Source organism: Sus scrofa, chromosome 14 (assembly GCF_054392235.1).
Source record: "Sus scrofa isolate SSC_HxYL_T2T_F1_AM1 chromosome 14, Sscrofa_HxYL_maternal_Yorkshire_Landrace_v2.0, whole genome shotgun sequence".
Classification (NCBI taxonomy): Eukaryota; Metazoa; Chordata; class Mammalia; order Artiodactyla; family Suidae; genus Sus; species Sus scrofa.
In genome coordinates, this window is record NC_139396.1 from 62,731,112 (window position 1) to 62,749,104 (window position 17,993).

The 17,993-nt window shown below is 47.8% G+C and overlaps 2 protein-coding genes across 6 annotated transcripts in view; one reads left to right on the forward strand and one right to left on the reverse strand.

Annotated features, from left to right (window-relative positions):
- The window catches only part of KCTD10 (potassium channel tetramerization domain containing 10), a 27,425-nt gene extending 12,415 nt beyond the window's left edge, over positions 1-15,010 (forward strand). The window contains exons 3-7 of one of the 2 annotated variants that reach the window (XM_005670738.4): positions 3,658-3,827; positions 7,604-7,693; positions 7,977-8,029; positions 9,801-9,996; positions 12,003-15,010. In XM_005670738.4, coding sequence (XP_005670795.3) covers positions 3,658-3,827; positions 7,604-7,693; positions 7,977-8,029; positions 9,801-9,996; positions 12,003-12,227 — 734 coding nt within the window. In that variant the 3' untranslated portion in view covers positions 12,228-15,010. The remainder of the gene's footprint in view (positions 1-3,657; positions 3,828-7,603; positions 7,694-7,976; positions 8,030-9,800; positions 9,997-12,002) is intronic. The other variant, XM_013982975.3, reaches the window with a different exon arrangement.
- The window catches only part of MYO1H (myosin IH), a 148,899-nt gene continuing 145,535 nt past the window's right edge, over positions 14,630-17,993 (reverse strand). For all 4 annotated transcript variants that reach the window (XM_084995553.1, XM_084995554.1, XM_021073725.2 and 1 more), the window contains 2 exons: positions 17,268-17,367; positions 14,630-15,734 (listed from right to left, as the gene is read on the reverse strand). In XM_084995553.1, the coding sequence (XP_084851679.1) occupies positions 15,711-15,734; positions 17,268-17,367 (124 nt within the window). In that variant the 3' untranslated portion in view covers positions 14,630-15,710. The remainder of the gene's footprint in view (positions 15,735-17,267; positions 17,368-17,993) is intronic.

The window sequence follows — 17,993 nt, forward strand, 5'->3', positions numbered from 1 at the left end:
CACCTGCTCCCTGGTGCAGGAAGGACGCCCCACAGGCAAGAAGCTGCTTGGCTTCTGGTAGCTTTTCTGCACTCTGGGGACTGGAGCTGACTGTTTCAAAGAGATAGATTCCTGGTTGGAAAGCAGCTAAAATATTTTGAAGTCACAACGCTAATTGAAACCTCATGGAGAGTGTGCCTGGTTCTTTTTTTTTGCCCTTATTTGTCCAAAGTATGATTCCTTCACCACAAGCATTTCCTGACAGCATTCTTGAGTCAGAGCCCAGTGTCACGGTCCGCCTACTCGTTTATGGAAACTCTGGACTGTCACTTGGGTAATTGATTTCAGGGGCCCTTGTTCTTAGCAGCTGAGTTGTCCAAGCATCAAAGGCGACTAGGGAGGTTTTCTTCCCGGAGCAGCTGGGTGGAATTGGTTGTCGTTTCTCCCAGAGACTGAGGTTCTGCGTGTTTTCTCAGTTCCTGTGATAGGAGTTTTCCATTGTGGTTTAGCTGTGCCTTCCCATCTTGGGAATGTCCCTGAACCTCTCTGAGCCTCTGTTTTCATCTGTGGGAAACGCAGAGGACAGAGTCTTCCTCAAAAAGAACTGCTGAGGAGTTCCCATTGTGGCACAGCAGAAACGAATCTGACTAGTATCCATGAGGACTCACATTTTGACCCCTGGCCTTGTTCAGTGGGTTAATGATCCAGCATTGCCATGAGCTGTGGTGTAGGTCACAGACGGGGCTCAGATCTGGTGTTGCTGTGGTTGTGGTATAGGCTGGAAGCTATAGTTTCGATTCGACCCCTAGCCTGGGAACCTCCGTATGCCTCAGGTGTGGCCCTAAAAAGCCAAAGAAAAAAAGCAAAAACAAACAAAAAACTGCTGGGAAGATAATACAGTTTTTCTAAATCTCATCAAGAAAAGCCCGACCCAGAGTGACACAGAGGTCACAAGCTGGTGGCCTGCAGGCCCTGATTTGGCTGCCTTATGGTGGGTTAATGACAGGTTTTTAAAAGAATCAGTTTACTGTTTTAAAAATCAGGAGACGAATTCCTGTTGTGGCACAGTGGAAACAAATCCGACTAGTATCCGTGAGGATGTGAGTTTGACCCCTGGCCTTGCTTAGTGGGTCAGGGATCCAGCATTGCCGTGATCTGTGGTGTAGGTCGAAGACCTGGCTTGGATCCTGCATCAGCTGTGGTGTAAGCTGGCAGCTGTGGCTCTGATTTGACCCCTAGCCTGGGAACCTCCATATGCTGTGAGTGGAGCCCTAAAGAAAAAGAGAAAAATCAGGAGAGTTTAAGGGGAAATTTGCATTTTTGGCTTTGCTGGGACATCACAGGCTCTCACAGTACCCCACCCTCACCCCCCACCTGTAACTGGAAGAGCCCCTTCCCTGGGATGCGGGCCCTGTGCTATGGTCGGCCCTGTCCGGCTGTCCTGGGTTATCCTGTTTGCTCAAGGCCCTCTAGGCGATTGAAGGGCATAACAGATACAGAGTCCATACTTGCTGTCTCAGATTAAGAAAGAAGTGGTAGCATAATGTCCAGTGGGCACGGTCAAGGTGATAGGATTTACCTCACCTTTGAAGGCCTCATCCTTCCTGGGATCCATGGTTTGGCTCTAGATCACATGTTTACATGTGTTTGCCCTGACTGGGGATTATTTTCATAGCTGGGCAAGCCATGGCAGCATGGAGATGCTAAGCAGAAGGCTCTGGAGGGATGAGACCAAACCATTAACCAAAGGCCTAGGAACCTTGGGCTGAGGACTAGTTGCAATGGGGTGTGGAAGTGGTCTTGTTGTCAACTTTCCTGGTGATTGTGGCAAAGAACATCAATTAGTGCGTTAGAACACCAGAGCACACTTAGTGGGGCTGGATTTGGTGAAGGTGGGCTAACTGACTTGGGAGGTGAAAGGGTGCCTTGCCCTTCATTGGCCTCTGCAGCCGACCCAGAGCCTGGAGTCTGAGCAGGACTTGGGGAGGACACAGTGGTCTTGCGAGTGGAAACGTGACCCTTTTCCGAAACAGAGAGCAAAGCAGAGGGAAAGCAGGAGCAGAGAATGACCAACTCCTCTGTAAACCTCCTAACTGCCCTGGGTGCTGGCAACTTGGGGAAGATAGCAGGAGACTTGGGGCCCCTGCCGAGGTGGCCCTGCTGTTCTGCATCTGTCTGGCTTCATATTTTACCTGGCCTTCCCCCCAGCCTTACTTCACTTTCTGGCACCCCCCTCTCTTCCTAGGCACCAGTCCTCTTTCCTCCTCCCAGTAACATTTGCATTTCAGTAGAGGAATTTTTTTTGTCTTGTTTTTATTAGCGCACCCGCCGCATATGGGAGTTTCCCGGCTAAAGTCAAATCTGAGCTGCAGCTTCTGGCCTACACCACAGCCACAGCAATGCAGGATCCAAGCCGCGTCTGCAACCTACACCACAGCTCACCGCAACACCAGCTCCTTAACCCACTGAACAATGCCAGGGGTTGAACCTGCATTCTCATGGTTGCTAGTCAAGTTCTGAACCTGCTGAGCCACAGTGGAAACTCAGTAGAGGAGTTTTGCGAAGCCCTGGATCTCTAGTGGAGGAATTGTAGGCACTGTAGGCTGGTGCTAAGATTGGAGAGCATGTTGAGAAGTGGGCAAGCTTGCTTTGCCCCCACCCTTAAGAATCCCTAACTGTGCCTGGTTCTGGTCAGCAGCTGGCCAAGTTTCCTTATCTAATAAATGCAGGCACCATCTCCCCATGTTAGACTGAACTGCTTGAGGCCAGGGTCTGTTTGCTTCACCATTTCATCTCTGATTGCTATCATTAGCCACTCAGTGCTTGTTTGTTTGGGGGAGGTGGTTACAGATAGAACTTCATGTGGTGGTGCTGGTAAGTGTCTGAGGGTCACCCTTGGGAGCCACATGCCACAGTCTGGGAGTGAGCCTTTTGCTTCCTTATAAATGGCTCTGTTATTTGGAAGTGTGAAAAAAGTGTTGACGAAGAAGGGCGTAGATGTTTTCAAGCCAGGAGCCTTTCCCTGTCGATGGAATGTGGTCACTTGGGCCCATTTTATCCAGGTGTGGTGCAGCAAGCCCTCTTGGGTATACCTGGTAAATGCGTTTTTGTTTTTTAGTTTTTGCTTTTTAGGGCCACACTTGTGGCATATTAAAGTTTTAGGCTAGGGGTCGAATTGGGGCTACAGCTGCCGGCCTACGCCACAGCCACAGCAACTCGGGATTCAAGCCACATCTTCAACCTACACTACAGCTCACAGCAACGCTGGATCCCTGACCCACTGAGTGAGGCCAGAGATCGAACCTGCATCCTCATGGATCCTAGTTGGGTTCCTTAACCACTGAGCCACGATGGGAACTCCTGGTGAATGGATTTTTGAGGGTACTTTGGAAACATGCTTTTAGGACCAAGGCCCTGATGTCTAAAAGAGCCCCCGACCAATGAGTTTAAGGTGTGCTTGTCTCTAGCCAGCAGGGCCTAGAGGCTGTGGCAGTGCTGCCAGGCAGGGCCTGGCCGGATCAGCCCTTTGCTGGCAGGTGGGGCCGCAACCCTCTCTGTGGTCCCATGGTCCTGCTCTCTCCTGAGAGGTGAGGGAAGCCAAGAGACACCCCAGTTCTTCTCAGTGCCTTCCAGTCCTAACCCTCCACCCCCCCACCCGCCCTCCCCCCCACTTCCCAGGCTGGATCCTCATTGATCGCTGTGGGAAGCACTTTGGTACGATACTCAACTACCTGCGTGACGGAGCAGTCCCCTTGCCTGAGAGCCGCCGGGAAATTGAGGAGCTGCTGGCAGAAGCCAAGTACTACCTGGTCCAGGGCCTGGTGGAAGAGTGCCAGGCAGCCCTGCAAGTAGGTATCACCCTTTCTTCCAGTGTGGGTGGGAGGGCCCCCATGCACTTGCCTTCCTTGTTTACCCCCTGCAAATGAGGGCAGTTTCTACCTCACTGAGCTGTTGTGAGAGTTAATGAATTAATCCTAGAGCTGCTCCCCTGTGGCTTATTTCAGTCCCCATGGTGTTGGGTCCTCTCCTGGGTACACTGCAGCTTCAGGACTGAGCCATGGGGTATAAAACTTGATCTGTTTTCTTTATCCACAAGTCATTGTTGAGAGCCCAGCATAATCTCTACAGACAGACACCCTTTACTTCTCAGCAGGACCTGGGGCAGGATCACTGGGGTCAAGTCTAGGGAAAGCAGAATCCCTAGAAACCCCAAATGCTTCTAAATAGAGCCAGCGGCCATCTAGTTCAAGGCAAGTTAAGACATGGCAGAGAAGCAGAAGAGTCCCTCTGTGTTGTCCTAGGAATCCGATTTGTGTGCATGCCTCCCCCAAGCACTGTGTGGGGAGTGACTGCGTGGCTCTCCATGGGAGCAGTGCTCATAATGCCTCTCTGCCTGAGGAATGGTTATTTGTACCCACCATCTCTACCACGAGCTGTCTGGGAACTCACTATAACCCTAACTGAATGTTGTAGCCTTTACTTTATTATTTTCTATTTCATTCTTATGTTTATTAAAGTAATGCATGTAAAGCATTTAAGAAGTCAAGTTAGTGTCTTAAGGTTGGTATGAAAAACACCACCATATGTCCTTCACCCACTCCCACCCCTCAGCAGCCTCTTGCAATTTTCTGCAGCAGTTCTGTTTACTCTCATTTCTAATACAGCTATTTATTTTCCAGTTTTCTTTTGTCTTTTCAGGGCTGCACTCGTGGCACATGGAGGTTCCCAGGCTAGGGGTCCAATTGGAACTGTGGCCCCTTTCCTATACCACAGCCACAGCAATGCCAGATCTGAGCCACGTCTGCGACCTACACCACAGCTCATGGCAACGCCAGAGCCTTAACCTGATCGAGGCTAGGGATCGAACTCGAAACCTCATGGTTCCTAGTCGGATTCATTTCCTCTGCACCATGACGGGGACTCTGATTTTCCAGTTTTCAACATTACCTGCTGACATTATTATAGAAAATTAAGATTTAGCTCATGCACCCCACCACCGCCAACCACTACCTAACTTGCATGCATGCATTCCTTTTCCCAACATAGTTTATCCCAGTTTTGGTTAAATCAGTATTCAGAGTTTTACTTTGAGTTGTGTAAATATTGTTGAGCCACAGAGTATACAGTGATTATTTCCTTGTGTAACTTTTCAGTTTGCCAGAATTAAGTGATTGCTTCATTGTTTTTTGTGTATTTTATTTTCTAAGTACATATCCCTAATTCAGCTCTAAATTCTCAGAAACATCAGTCTCCTTGTGGTATGTTCAACTCATCAGGGAATCTGTTTGATCTCTGTCTTAGAGACATGCCCTCTGGGTTCCCTTTTTGTGGTTTTCTGTTGGTCTGAGATTAAACCCCCAGGTCTGACCTTCTCCTGGTTTCTGTCGCTTTTATCGTTCTGCTTTCTCAGAGGATTTTTTCACTTTATCTTTGCAACGATTCTATTAAATTTTTTATTTCTGGTATCATATTTCTAATTCCTAAGAGCCTTTCCTTCTTCTCAAGAAGTGGTCTTCTTTGTATAGCATGCTGATCTTGTTTGATGAGATGTGCTACCTGCTCTTGTCTGTCCAATAATACTTTTTGAAGTTTTCTTTTTGCTGCCTTTATTGTGTAATTGCTTCTCTTTTTCTTTGTTTTGATTTCACACTCATATTTGAGAGGCTTTTTGAGTATAATCTGATAGTCCTTAGTTTGTTGAAATTTAGGAGTAAGGCTTTGGAAAACTGTATGTGTTGGTTCTTGTTGTCCAGTGGGCTTCAGTGGCAGATGATAAACCTGACTTTTTCAGTAGGAACCCTCAGTGTCAGAATTTGTAAGCCTTTTTTTGGACAGGTGGTTCCCCGCAGAGGAATCCTCCTCCACTCTCTTTGACTGGTGGGTACAAGCCTGATAGCTGCCTTCTAGGATCTAAGTAGAGGAAGGGGGCTGGGGTGAGGTGGAGTTCACCATTTAGTGTGTAGACCATTCGCTTTAATGCCCCTGTTTCAGAACAGCAACTCAGTTCTGTCCTCTCTTGTACAAGCTGCTCCAGGAAAATGGACCTTTCTCTTTTAACAGTCAGGGGAAGGGAATTCAGCAGTGGTGGGGTGGGGGTGGCAGTGGTGGCAGGGAGGTTCTCACCAGTGCTTCTGCCAACTGGCAAGCAATCCTCTGCTCTTATCCTGTGCCCACCAGCCTTCAGAACCTGAACCATAGCAGTGATAGTGCCAGATCCTTAACCACTAGGCCACCAGGGAACTCCAGCCTTGAATTTTTTTTTCTTTTTAGTATGTAAGGCCACACCTACAGCATACAGAAGTTTCCAGGCTAGGGGTTGAATTGGAGCTGCGGCCACGGGCATACCCCACAGACACAGCAATGCCAGATCCGAGCAGTATCTGTGACCTATTCTGCAGCTTATGGCAACATAGGATCCTTAACTCAGGCCAGGGATCGAACCCGAATCTTCATGGACACTATGTTGGGTTCTTAACCTGCTGAGCCACAGCAAGAACTCCACATTAATTCTTTTTTAATTTTACTGGGGTAGTAGTTGATTTACAATGTTGTATCAGCCTCAGGTTTACAGCAAAGTGGATCAATTGTATACATATATACATATATGCATTCTTTTTTCTCATGTGGGTTATTACAGCACATTGAGTAGACCTCCCTGTGCTATTCAGTAGGTCCTTGTTAGTTGTCTGTTTTTGTATAACTATATAAAAGAGTTTTATAAAACACACATTACTGTATAATATAGTAATGCTACTATACTGTATAGTAATACTACTATATTTTATGGTTGTGCTGTATTACATAGTAATGGGTATATGTTAATCCCATTCCCCCAGTTTACCCCTCCCCACCACGGTTTCCCCTTTGGTGACCCTGAGTTTGATTTTAAAATATTTGAGTTTCTTTCTGTTTTATAAATAAGTTCATTTGTATTGTTTTTTTATTAGAGTCCACATGTAAGTGATACCATATGCTATTTGCTGTTCTCTTTCTGACTTCACTTAATATGATAAGGTCTAGGTAACCAGACAGTTTTATTTCTTATTAAAGTATAGTTGATTCACTATTGTGCCAATTTCTGCTGTATGGCAGAGTGACTCAGATATATAGATATATATATATTTGTTTTTAATATTATTCCCATCATGGTCTATCCCAGGAGGTTGGATATATTCCCTGTTCTGTACAGTACAGCCTTGAATTTTTGACGTCTTTTGTGTGCTGACCTTACTTCTCCCATTCTTTTTCCCCTTATGGGTGTATACCTTTTTTATTCCTCTGCAGTCATTTCTGTGGGGGTTTTAGGAGCTTTGATGCAGTCATACTTCATCTGCCCTGTTTAGAGTTCATTTTTGAGGGGCTTCCTGGGCTGTGAAAATGTGTCATCATTATTAGTGTTCACTGAACACCCTGGCATATAACAGTCCGGACCAGGGAGCAAGTTCATTGAGAGCTCCACTTCTGATTGTCCCCCATCCTATTTCACTGGTGCTAAGAATCCTCCTCGATTCCCAGCCATGGCTGCCCTATCTCCCCTCGCCAGAGCCTGTCTTTACCCAGCAGGCCAGCTTAAGCAGTCCAATGCTGGGCAGGCCTCCCAGGCTGAAAGCAAGTTTTGTTCCAGCAGAACAAAGATACTTATGAGCCTTTCTGCAAAGTTCCTGTCATCACCTCATCCAAGGAAGAACAGAAACTTATCGCAACTTCAAATAAGGTATGTCAGAGGCTCCCTTGTGGCGTTCCTTCTGCTACCAAAAATGGCAGAGGTTCTTCTGAATAAGTTTCTCAATAAAAATATGTGAAATTGCCTGAGCAAGGCCTGAGAAAGGGTCAGGAATGGGAGCCTACAGTTCATTGTGTGGCCCCTGGTGTTGGGTCTTGCACTCTCCCTCCCTAGCTCCTCCCCAGTTGGCAGGCCCAGCCCTATGGGAAGCCAGTGGTTCATTGCATCTGTACTCCAAGTAACTCTCTTCTTCCTTTTTTAAAACAACCCGCAGCCAGCTGTGAAGTTGCTCTACAACAGAAGTAACAACAAATACTCATATACCAGGTAAGGTGTTGGCCAGAAAAGACATCCGCACTGCTAGGTAAACCTTTGCCCACACCAGCCAGGCCCAGCTCCCCTTGTTCCCTTCCAGATGAGGCTGGTCCTTTTGCACCTCTTGAATGCCTAGATAGACCAATAGATATGAAATCTAATTCACACAGACTGTTAAAGTTATCCTTTAAAAATATACAATTCAGTGATTTTTAATATGTTTTTAGTATATTCACAGTGTGCAAGCATCACTACTTGCCTAATTTTAGACTATTTTCATCATCTCAAACCCTTGTACCCATTACCATTCACTCCCCATTTCTTTTTTTTTTTTTTGGCTGCCCCGTGGCACATGGAATTCCTGGGCCAGGTATCAGATATGAGCTACAGTTGTGACCGACACCACAGCTGCAGCAACACAGATCCTTAACCCATTGTGCCCGGCTGAGAATTGAACCTGTGTCCCAGCACTCCAGAAATGTGGCCGCCAATCCCATTGTGCCACAGTGGGAACTCCCATTCACTCCCCATTTCCCTCCACCTTCCTACCTTCCCCAGCCTCAGGCAACCACTGTTTTGCTTTCAGTTTCTATGGGTTTGCCTACTCTGGACATTTCCTGTGAGTGGAATCACAATATATATTGCTTTTTGTTGGAGTTCCCGTCGTGGTGCAGTGGTTAACAAATCTGACTAGGAACCATGAGGTTGCAGGTTTGATGCCTGGCCTTGCTCAGTGGGTCAAGGATCCGACGTTGCTGTGAGCTATGGTGTAGGTCGCAGACTCTGCTCAGATCCTGCATTGCTATGGCTCTGGCTTAGGCCGACGGCTGCAGTTCCAATTCGACCCCTAGGCTAGGAACCTCCATATGCCTTGGGAACAGCCCTAGAAAAGGCAAAAAGACAACAAACAAACAAAAAACCCAAAAAAAATAATATATTGCTTTTTGTGACTGGCTTATTTAACTTAATGTCTTCAAGTTTCATCTATTCTGTAGCATGAATCAGTACCTTATTCCCTTTTATGGCTGAATAATATTCCGTTGTACAGACAGACCACATTTTGGTTATCCATTCATTAGTTGATGGGCAGTTAGGGTGGTTTCCACCTTTTGGCAGTTAGGAATAATACTGCTGAGGACATGCATGTACACACACATTTTCCCTTAGGTATGTACCTAGGAGTGAAATTGCTGGGTCGTATGGAAACTCTCGGTTTAATCATTTGAGGACCTGCCAAGTGGTCTTCCAAAGTGGCTTAGCCATTTTATGATCCTACTAATAGTATATGTAGGTTTCTAGAATACCTTTTGGCTCTTGGGAACATGTGGCTCTAAATCAGGGAGTTAAGGATGCCAGGGTATTTGATGAAGTGACTCAAGACCCATAAATGAACCCAGGATAAAAAGTTCCCCTTGGGCAGGTCCTGGGGCTCTGTGGGGCTCTTCTCCACGTCTCCCGGTGCCTGTGCCTGCAGACCCCAGTTTTCAGCGTTCCATTTCTTGCTGTTCCACAAGCAGGGCAGCCACTCTAAGCCTGTGTTCCTGGCTGGCATACTAGAGGCCAGGGCTGTCTTTTTTTGAGGCTCAGCTCTGCCATTTATTAGTTTTTGGCCTCAGACAGTTCCCTGAGTGCTCCGACCCTCACTTCCCTTTGAGCAGTGGGGACTGTGATGCACTCTTTGTGGGCTTGTTCTGAGGTTGCGAAGGGATGGTGGGGGGGACACTTACTTGGTGGTGGCAGTTAATACCAGGCTGCACTCACCTTAGCAAATGCCTTTTTGCAGCAATTCCGATGACAATATGTTGAAAAACATCGAGCTGTTTGATAAGCTGTCTCTACGCTTTAATGGAAGGGTCCTGTTCATAAAGGATGTCATTGGGGATGAAATCTGCTGCTGGTCCTTCTATGGCCAAGGACGCAAGATCGCCGAGGTCTGCTGTACCTCCATTGTCTACGCCACTGAGAAGAAACAGACCAAGGTAAGGGCCTCAAGAGGACAGTTCTGAGTGGCCGCACTGAGATCCCTGCTTGTACAACCTCCCAGTCCGCTTGAGCATAATACACTTAAGGAAAGGCTTGAAAAATGCTTTCCTTGACTCACAACTGCATGTTTTCGTTTTTCTGTCTTTTGTTTTTTTAGGGCCACACAAGTGGCATATGGCGGTTCCCAGGCTAGGGGTCGAGTCGGTGCTACAGCTGCTGGCCTACATTGCAGCCACGGCAACGCCAGATCCTTAAGCCACTGAGCGAGGCCAGGAATCATACCCACAACCTCATGGTTCCTAGGCGGATTTGTTTCTGATGCGCCACGATGGGAACTCGTGGTTGGTGTGTTTTTTAAATCATACCATAGGCTGTGTTATTTCCTTTTCAACCCATCCGGGGGAAAGCTGATGAGCAGGACACATGCAGCAGGTCCTGCCTCTCATCACCCACGCACAGATCTGTGGGTTACCTGCACAGCTGTCATCCTCACCCCTGCTCTGTGGTCCTCGAGGAACCTCAGAAGCACAGCACAAATGGGAGAAAATCAGATCACAAAGTTGAAACCAGAGTTTAAGGTTTTTTTTAACTTCTTAAAACACTATTTATTAGTATTTACAATACATCCTCGAAGATGGGTATTGTTTTAAGGGGAAAAGACTGAGCCGATTTTTTCTTTTAAAGATGAGAGGTATCAGAATTGTTCACTTCTCTCTATGTGTTAGCAAGACACGTGCCTGTTTTCTCCTGGGAACTTTCTTTAGGGCTGTGAATTCCAGCTGTAACTGGACTCCCTGTTTTGTCACGGTTCAGTTTTTTATTTACATGAATTGCCTCTGGTATTAAAGGCTAATCATTATATTGACTAAACTTGATGGTAGTGACTATACATTTTCTGAACTTAACGGGGGAGCAAAGGCACTGAGACTTTGTGGTCCATTCCCAGCTGCATATGGATTCTCGGATGGGTTCTGGAGCAGCCTGTGCCTCTGTTTGTAGAGGCTGGGGCCCCTCTCCTGGCTCCCTTCGCCCTGCATCCTGTCCCTAAGGCTCCTTCCTTTCTCCAGGAAGTTGGTGTTGCAGTGGCTGCCCCTCCAGGGACAGGTTCCCCACTTTCTGGCCCAGAACCCAAACTTCTGGGAGCTGATACTCTTGTCGTCTTAAGTAACTGTATGGATGTCCCACTGGGGTTTTGTGTAACTGGTACCTTCCTTGGTGCAGCATTTCAAGTGCTTCAGTGGTCCTTGCCGATTCGCTATACTGCATGAGTCAGGGGCCCAGGACCCACCATGTAGCTTTCCTCTTGTCCATGGCGCCAGACCCCAGAGGACAATAAGCAGACATGGTGCTTTACTGAGCAGGAGAGATTGTGTCCACTTCATGAGGGTCCCACCTGGTCCCTGTTCAGAAAGAACACCGCTTTTTATTATTGCTTTTTAGGGCCGCAGCATATGGAGCTTCCCAGGCTAGGGGTCGAATCGGAACTACAGCTGCCGGCCTCCACCACAGCCACAGACACAGCAAGGCGGGATCCAAGTCGCATCTGCAGCCTACACCATAGCTCACAGCAACACTGAATCCTTAAACCACTGAGGGAGGCCAGGAATGGAACCTGTGTTCTCATGGATGTTAGATTCGTTAACCGCTGAGCCACGACTGGAAGTCCAGAACGCCGCTTTAAGGTGTGGGATGACTCATATGCAAGGATATAGCCCTGTTTGTTAGAAGCAACGTGTTGGAAATGATGTAAATATCCAAAGAAAGGGAAACTGGGGGGCAGGGAGGCCTCTTTCACTGTATCTCTCTCTTGTCTCCTGTGAATTGAGCACAGTGTGTGAATGTTGCCTATTGAAAATAAAAACTGCTTTAAAAATAATAACGAAGGCCTTATGGAATCTTAAGGGCCCCGTGTAACTGGATGGCCCTGCTCAGAAGTGGGCAGCAGCAGAGGTGGCGAGGGTGTGATGCTAACTTACCTGCCTTGTGCTTTGTGGGGACGCAGGTGGAGTTCCCTGAAGCCCGAATCTATGAGGAGACCCTGAACATTTTGCTGTACGAGGCCCAGGATGGCCGGGGACCTGACAATGCACTCCTGGAGGCCACAGGTGGGGCGGCCGGGCGCTCCCACCACCTGGACGAGGACGAGGAACGGGAGCGGGAGCGTATCGAGCGCGTGCGGCGCATCCACATCAAGCGCCCGGATGACCGGGCCCACCTCCACCAGTGAGCGGTCAGGGGACTTGGCCACACCTCTGCCGCTCTCCTCCCTGCTATGCACTCAGACCGCTACGGGCTCCTGGGCACCCCCACTGCCCCCGGAGTCTGGAGAGACTTCGTAACCAGCCAGATAACGAGTTTGCTATTTCTTGACCAGGTGAATTGATCGTCTTTACCCAGGTGAACGCACCCCTGCTGTGGCTCGCACTGGGTCCAAGGTCTCTGCTTTTCCCGAGAATCCGAGAAGCGCTGGAACCAGGCTTTCCTGGTTCTCGGAGGAAATGTGTGAATGGTGTGACGAGTGTGTGAGAACTTGTTTGCAGTATTTATTTTTGTGGGTGCCGACTACCTGTATGAACTTCTTGGGTGGCCCTGCCTCTGAGGTTATCACCTCCAAGAGGGGTCCTGTAGTCAGGGGTTCCCAGGGGTGTCTGCAGGCTCATGTTTCCCCACCCTCCAGCCCAGCACACTGGTGCCGGTTCCCGTGCCAGCACAGTCTCTCCCTCAAGGCTTTGCGAGAAGCCCTGCCCCCTGCCACACTGTCACCCCTAGAGCTTGTTGGGAAAGAACCAACGCTCGAAGCTGTGGAGATGGGACCTGCTTCCTGCCTCTCAGCTGCAGTTCCTGGCGTAGCTCTGGGGGCCCAGCTGTGTTGCAGGGGCAGGCATATGCCTGTTTTGTCTGATCTGTGGTCTGGTGCTTGTTGGGGCCCCACACAGTCTGGCTGAGGGCAGAGCTGGCCCCTGCCCCTTCCTCTGCCCTCCTCGTTGACCCACTCCATTCCAGGAAGGCCGCCTGGCCTGCTCAGGGCAGAGCACACAAGCCGCTGCCCTGTGAATTCCAGTTCTTCCTCCTCCGTCTTACGCTTTGTTAAGCAAGGCTTCCTTCCCCCAGTGGATGCCCTGCCCTTTGCTTAGAAGAAATTAAACATCCAGGCAGGACCAGCACTCACACCAGCAGCCTCAGGACGGCCTTCCTGCTGTCAGCACAGCCATCACCTGGTGATCCCGTCTTGTCTTGGCCCCTGATTTGTGCACAGTGTGGAGTGGCTGTCAGCGAGCGGAGGAGACCCTGTGCAGATCCTTTGGGGTCCAGTCAGTGTCTGTGTTCGTGTTTGTTTAAGGGACGTATGTGACTGTGGATGAGGATGTGTGCTCGGGTGGCCCGCGCCGGAGCCCTGCTGTCTGCATGGTGCTCAAGCGGGATAGATGTTCTCAGTTACCTACCTCCCGTCTCCCCTGCGCCCCGGGACAGAGGGAGCTGTGACGAATGTGGGTGGTTGAGACTAGACTAGGTAGAGTAGTTAGAGGGAGATGTGAACGTGTGTGAGGTCGTGGATGGGTTTTGTCTGCTCTTCAAGGGAAACGTTACCGTTCTATACCAAAGGTGTTAATATGGGCAGCCTTTGACACAGTGTATTCCAGAAAAAAACAAAAAACGAGTTTATATTTTGAAATGGTTTTTACAGCTTAGATTTTGTACATCCTGCCCTACTTGTGACAGTTGTACGCCTTTGTTTTGTATCCGGCAGCAAAGCCTACAATAAAACTTTAAAACAATCATGACTGAAACCTAAAAATCACGGACCGGGTAGATGTTTTTTAAACTGTTATGTGGGATGCTTTCGTATTAGGCCATGTGGATTTTATTAAGTGCTAAGGATGGGGGGGCTTCAATAATGTTTTGTAAATATTTTATACTGTTTAAGTTTTAAACATCAACCTTGCTGTTTGGGTTGAACTTTTTTAGAAAGCTAAAGTGAATGTCAGTTCTGATGTTTTTTGTAGGAATGGAAAAGCCATCCTGTAAGTTCTGTCTTTTAAGATGTTTATGTGAAGAGTGAGTTTGTGAAACCACCTGATTTGTTGGGGCTTCTACACCTTACAACCTAATGATTCTGACCGTCTCTCCACTTTTGCATTTTCTCCAACTCTGCACTTGTAGTTTGGAGTCTCTGCTTACTGGGATCTGAACAAGTACACGATACATTCCATGGTTAGCTGCATGTAACCATGAGCTGACAGAGTATTGGCTGGTTCCAAGCTCTGATGTTAAACAGATTCTACAAGGAACTGATTTCTTGATCTTTTTTTTTTTGCTTTTGAGGGCCGCACTTGCGGCCTATGGAGGTTCCCAGGCTAGGGGTTGAATTGGAGCTGCAGCCGCCAGCCTATACCACAGCAACGCAGGATCCAAGCCACGTCTGTGACCTACACCCCAACTCAAGGCAATGCTGGATCCTTAACCCATTGAGTGAGGCCAGGGATCAAACCCGCATCCTCATGGATACTAGTCAGATTTGTTTTTGCTGAACCACGATGGGAACTCCCAGGAACTGATTTCTTATGTGAGCACTAAGGGCAAACAAAAGTCGGTATTTAAGAACCATCCAAGTAAAACCCTGGCCTGAGATTTGGTTGAGAGTACAGTTTTATTACGTTGTAATAGCTTACAATTGAAAAAGCAGAACACCTCTGGGTCCCTTGTAATCAAGGTTTTACAAAAAGTCATCTGATGGTGGTGACTGGGGCTTCTGCCAAGGACAGTCTCTCCATCACCTTCCTGTGGTGGCTTAGCAGGCTGGTGGCTGTGCTGCTACCCAGCTCTCCCTCTGGAATGTGTGCCTTTTAGGGCTCCCCCTGGAGTCACTGTATGTAACACGCGTGTGTCACTAACCTTTCTGTCTCTTTGTGCTACAGGAAGAAATACTCTGAGCACTAGAAGTAGTCACTGTGTTGTACAAGCATTGATGGACATGTGTAAAATAAAGGTTGTATAATGCTTCTGCTTAAATCTTTTTCTGGCTGTTTTCAGAAACATCTAGCATAGTTCAGCCACAGAAGTAAAGTGCAGTTTACAGCAAAGAGAGCAAGGCAGAGATCCCACCTTCTCCTTTATCACCTTAAAGTTGCTCAGGGCAGATAAGAGGAGTTACTTTTCTGCTGTGTTTGAATTCAGACATAGAGGCATCTTAGGTGGACATGCTGCCAGGCTGATGAAAGAGCAGACAGCGGGCATCGCCTCTGATTGACTCTTTGGTATGGAGAACTGCAGCTTACCATGTGGAACCTGAAGCTGGGAAGGAACTAGGTATGTTTGAGTTCCATTTATTTAAAGCAAAATTCAGATTCTGCAGCTTTATGCTCCCAGACCAGAGATAACACTTCATTGTGCCTCAGGGGCAGCTATCGCTCACCCTTTAATGATCTGTTCAAGTGCCTATCAAGTGTCCGTCCCATTGGGGACATTTAAAACCACCCTGTTGGGTGACTTGAGGTTGGCTCCCTGAAGAGGACATTTTAATGTCACAGGACTCCTGAGGGGTTGGGCTTTGGCATAAGATGCCACTCCGTTTCTTCAGAGGCGATCCTTTGCCTGAGCTGCTGAAACCTTTGCTTGAAGGTGTTGCTAACTGGACCAAATTCCCACTTCTTGGGCGCTTTTCTCTGTCAGAGCAAAAGTGGCGATGAGAGAGGTCAGATGTCATCCTCCATCAGGACTTTGTGCGGACAGACACCTGGGGGAGGTACATGCTGAGGTTTAGAGCTCGCTTATCTTAGAAGGAAGCAGTTATCACCCCAACCACTTGAGCCATCAAGGTGGATGTGGACAAGCTTCGAGCAGCCAGCCCTGCCACCCACACCATCTGCTGCCCCACCTCCCATGAGACAAGTCACATTTAGAAATGGGCTCTGAGGCCTGAGCCAGTCAGAGAGGAATATGGGGTGTAAGTCTTAAGGCAGCATGTAAACTGAAAAATCCCCTTATACTTTAAATACCATGCTTAAATATTTTAACTTGTCCCTGAAGGAGTTAACTGTGTTGAGAGGCAATTACATGTACTATTTAGCCACAAACAGTTTCATAGTTAAATGTGTATGAGACACTCTGTTGTTAGACCATTTTTTAATTAGTTCATAGCAAATTGTGAATACTTGGTGTATGTACAGAAATACATGCTAAGATTCAGCCCCTTCAGTTTTCCCAGCAAAACTGGATCAGAGTTGCAAGGAAGAACAAAGCATTGAGCCCACAGGCTTGGCTTCTTAGGATAGGCGTGGTTCTCAAACCTCTGCTCCCTAGCTCAGGCCTCACCCCCAGCTGATTACATCATGGTATCTTGCTGGGGGGAGACGCCAACACTGTTTTCTTTGGTTTTATTTATTTATTTTTTTTGGCTGCGCCCATAGCATGTGCAAGTTCCTGGGCCAGGGATCGGACCTGCGCCTCAGCAGTGACAATGCTGGATCCTTGCTAGGCCACCAGGGAATTCCAGCATTGTTATTTTTATTATTTTTTTGCCCTACCCAAAGGATATGGAAATTCCCAGGCCAGGGATCACATAGTTGAGCCACACCTGCAACCTACACCATAGCTGCAGCACTGCCAGATCCTTAACGTGTTGTATCATAGCGGGAACTCCCAACACTGGTATCTTTTGAAGTTTGGCATGGAGAATCGCCTGAGAGCCGTGGGGAATCAGGCCTTCGCAATCTGAGGAAGGGTTGGGCTTTGACATTTCAAACTGAGAAGAACTTAATATCAGCTTCTGGTTCACTGACAACTAAATGTGGTGGGTAAATTGTTTCCCTCGTTATACAGTGTTTGACTCTATACTTCTAGTACCAATTCCTATTTTTCAATGTAGAATCGGAAAGAGATGGAGAGAAGCTAGGTGGTGATTCCAGTCAGTCTACAGAGGGCTGAAGCTGGTGGAATTTTAATTTACAGCTTCGGAGTTCCCGTTGTGGCTCAGTGCCTAACGAACCCGACTAGTATCCATGAGGTCGCAGGTTCAGTCTCTGGCCTCGCTCAGTGGGTGAAGGATCCGGCATTGCCCTGAGCTGTGGTGTAGGTGGCAGACTTGGCTCAGATCCTGCATTGCTATGGCTGTGGCATAGGCTGGCAGCTACAGCTCCGATTAGACCCCTAGCCTGGGAACCTTCATATGCCATGGGTGCGGCCCTAATAAGACAAAAAAATAAAAATTAAAAAAAACGATAGTTAGTTTAAAACTGCTCACACCTCTCTCCCCCAAACATCCACTCACCACTGTTAGGTGTCCGTTTTTATCTTTATAGATTTGTTCTCCTGGTCCAGTGTCAAAAACTATTGTGCCTTCTTTTCCGGGGCTAATATAAAACTGTAAACTTAAAATACATAACAGGATGAATTACTGATAGGGTCTTTTATTTTCCTCCCTCAGCTTTTCGTCTGCAAAAGACATTTCACTGGTGATGCTTACTAGGTTCAAGATGGAATTCCTAGAGTTCTGGTTGTGGCTCAGTGGTTAACGAACTTGACTAGCATCCATGAGGACTCAGGTTCAATCCCTGGCCTCGCCAGTGGGTGAAGGATCTGGCATTGCCATGAGCTGTGGTGTAGGTCATAGATGTGGCTTGGATCCTGCATTGCTGTGGTGTAGGCTGGCGGTTACAGCTCCAATTTGACCCCTAGCCTGGAAACTCCATATGCCATGGGTGTGGCCCTAAAAGACAAAGAAAGATGTAGAATTCCTGTTATATTATAGTCTTTTTTTAATTTTAATTTTTTGCTTTTTAGGGCCACACCCGAGGCATATTCAGGTTCCCAGGCTAGGGGTCGAATTGCTGCCGGCCTACGCCACAGCCACAGCAACGCAGGATCCAAGCCACATCTACGACCTACACCACAGCTCACGGCAACGCCGGATCCTTAACCCACTGGGCGAGGCTAGGGATCGAACCCACGTCCTCATGGATACTGATCGGATTAGTTTCTGATGCACCACAACGAG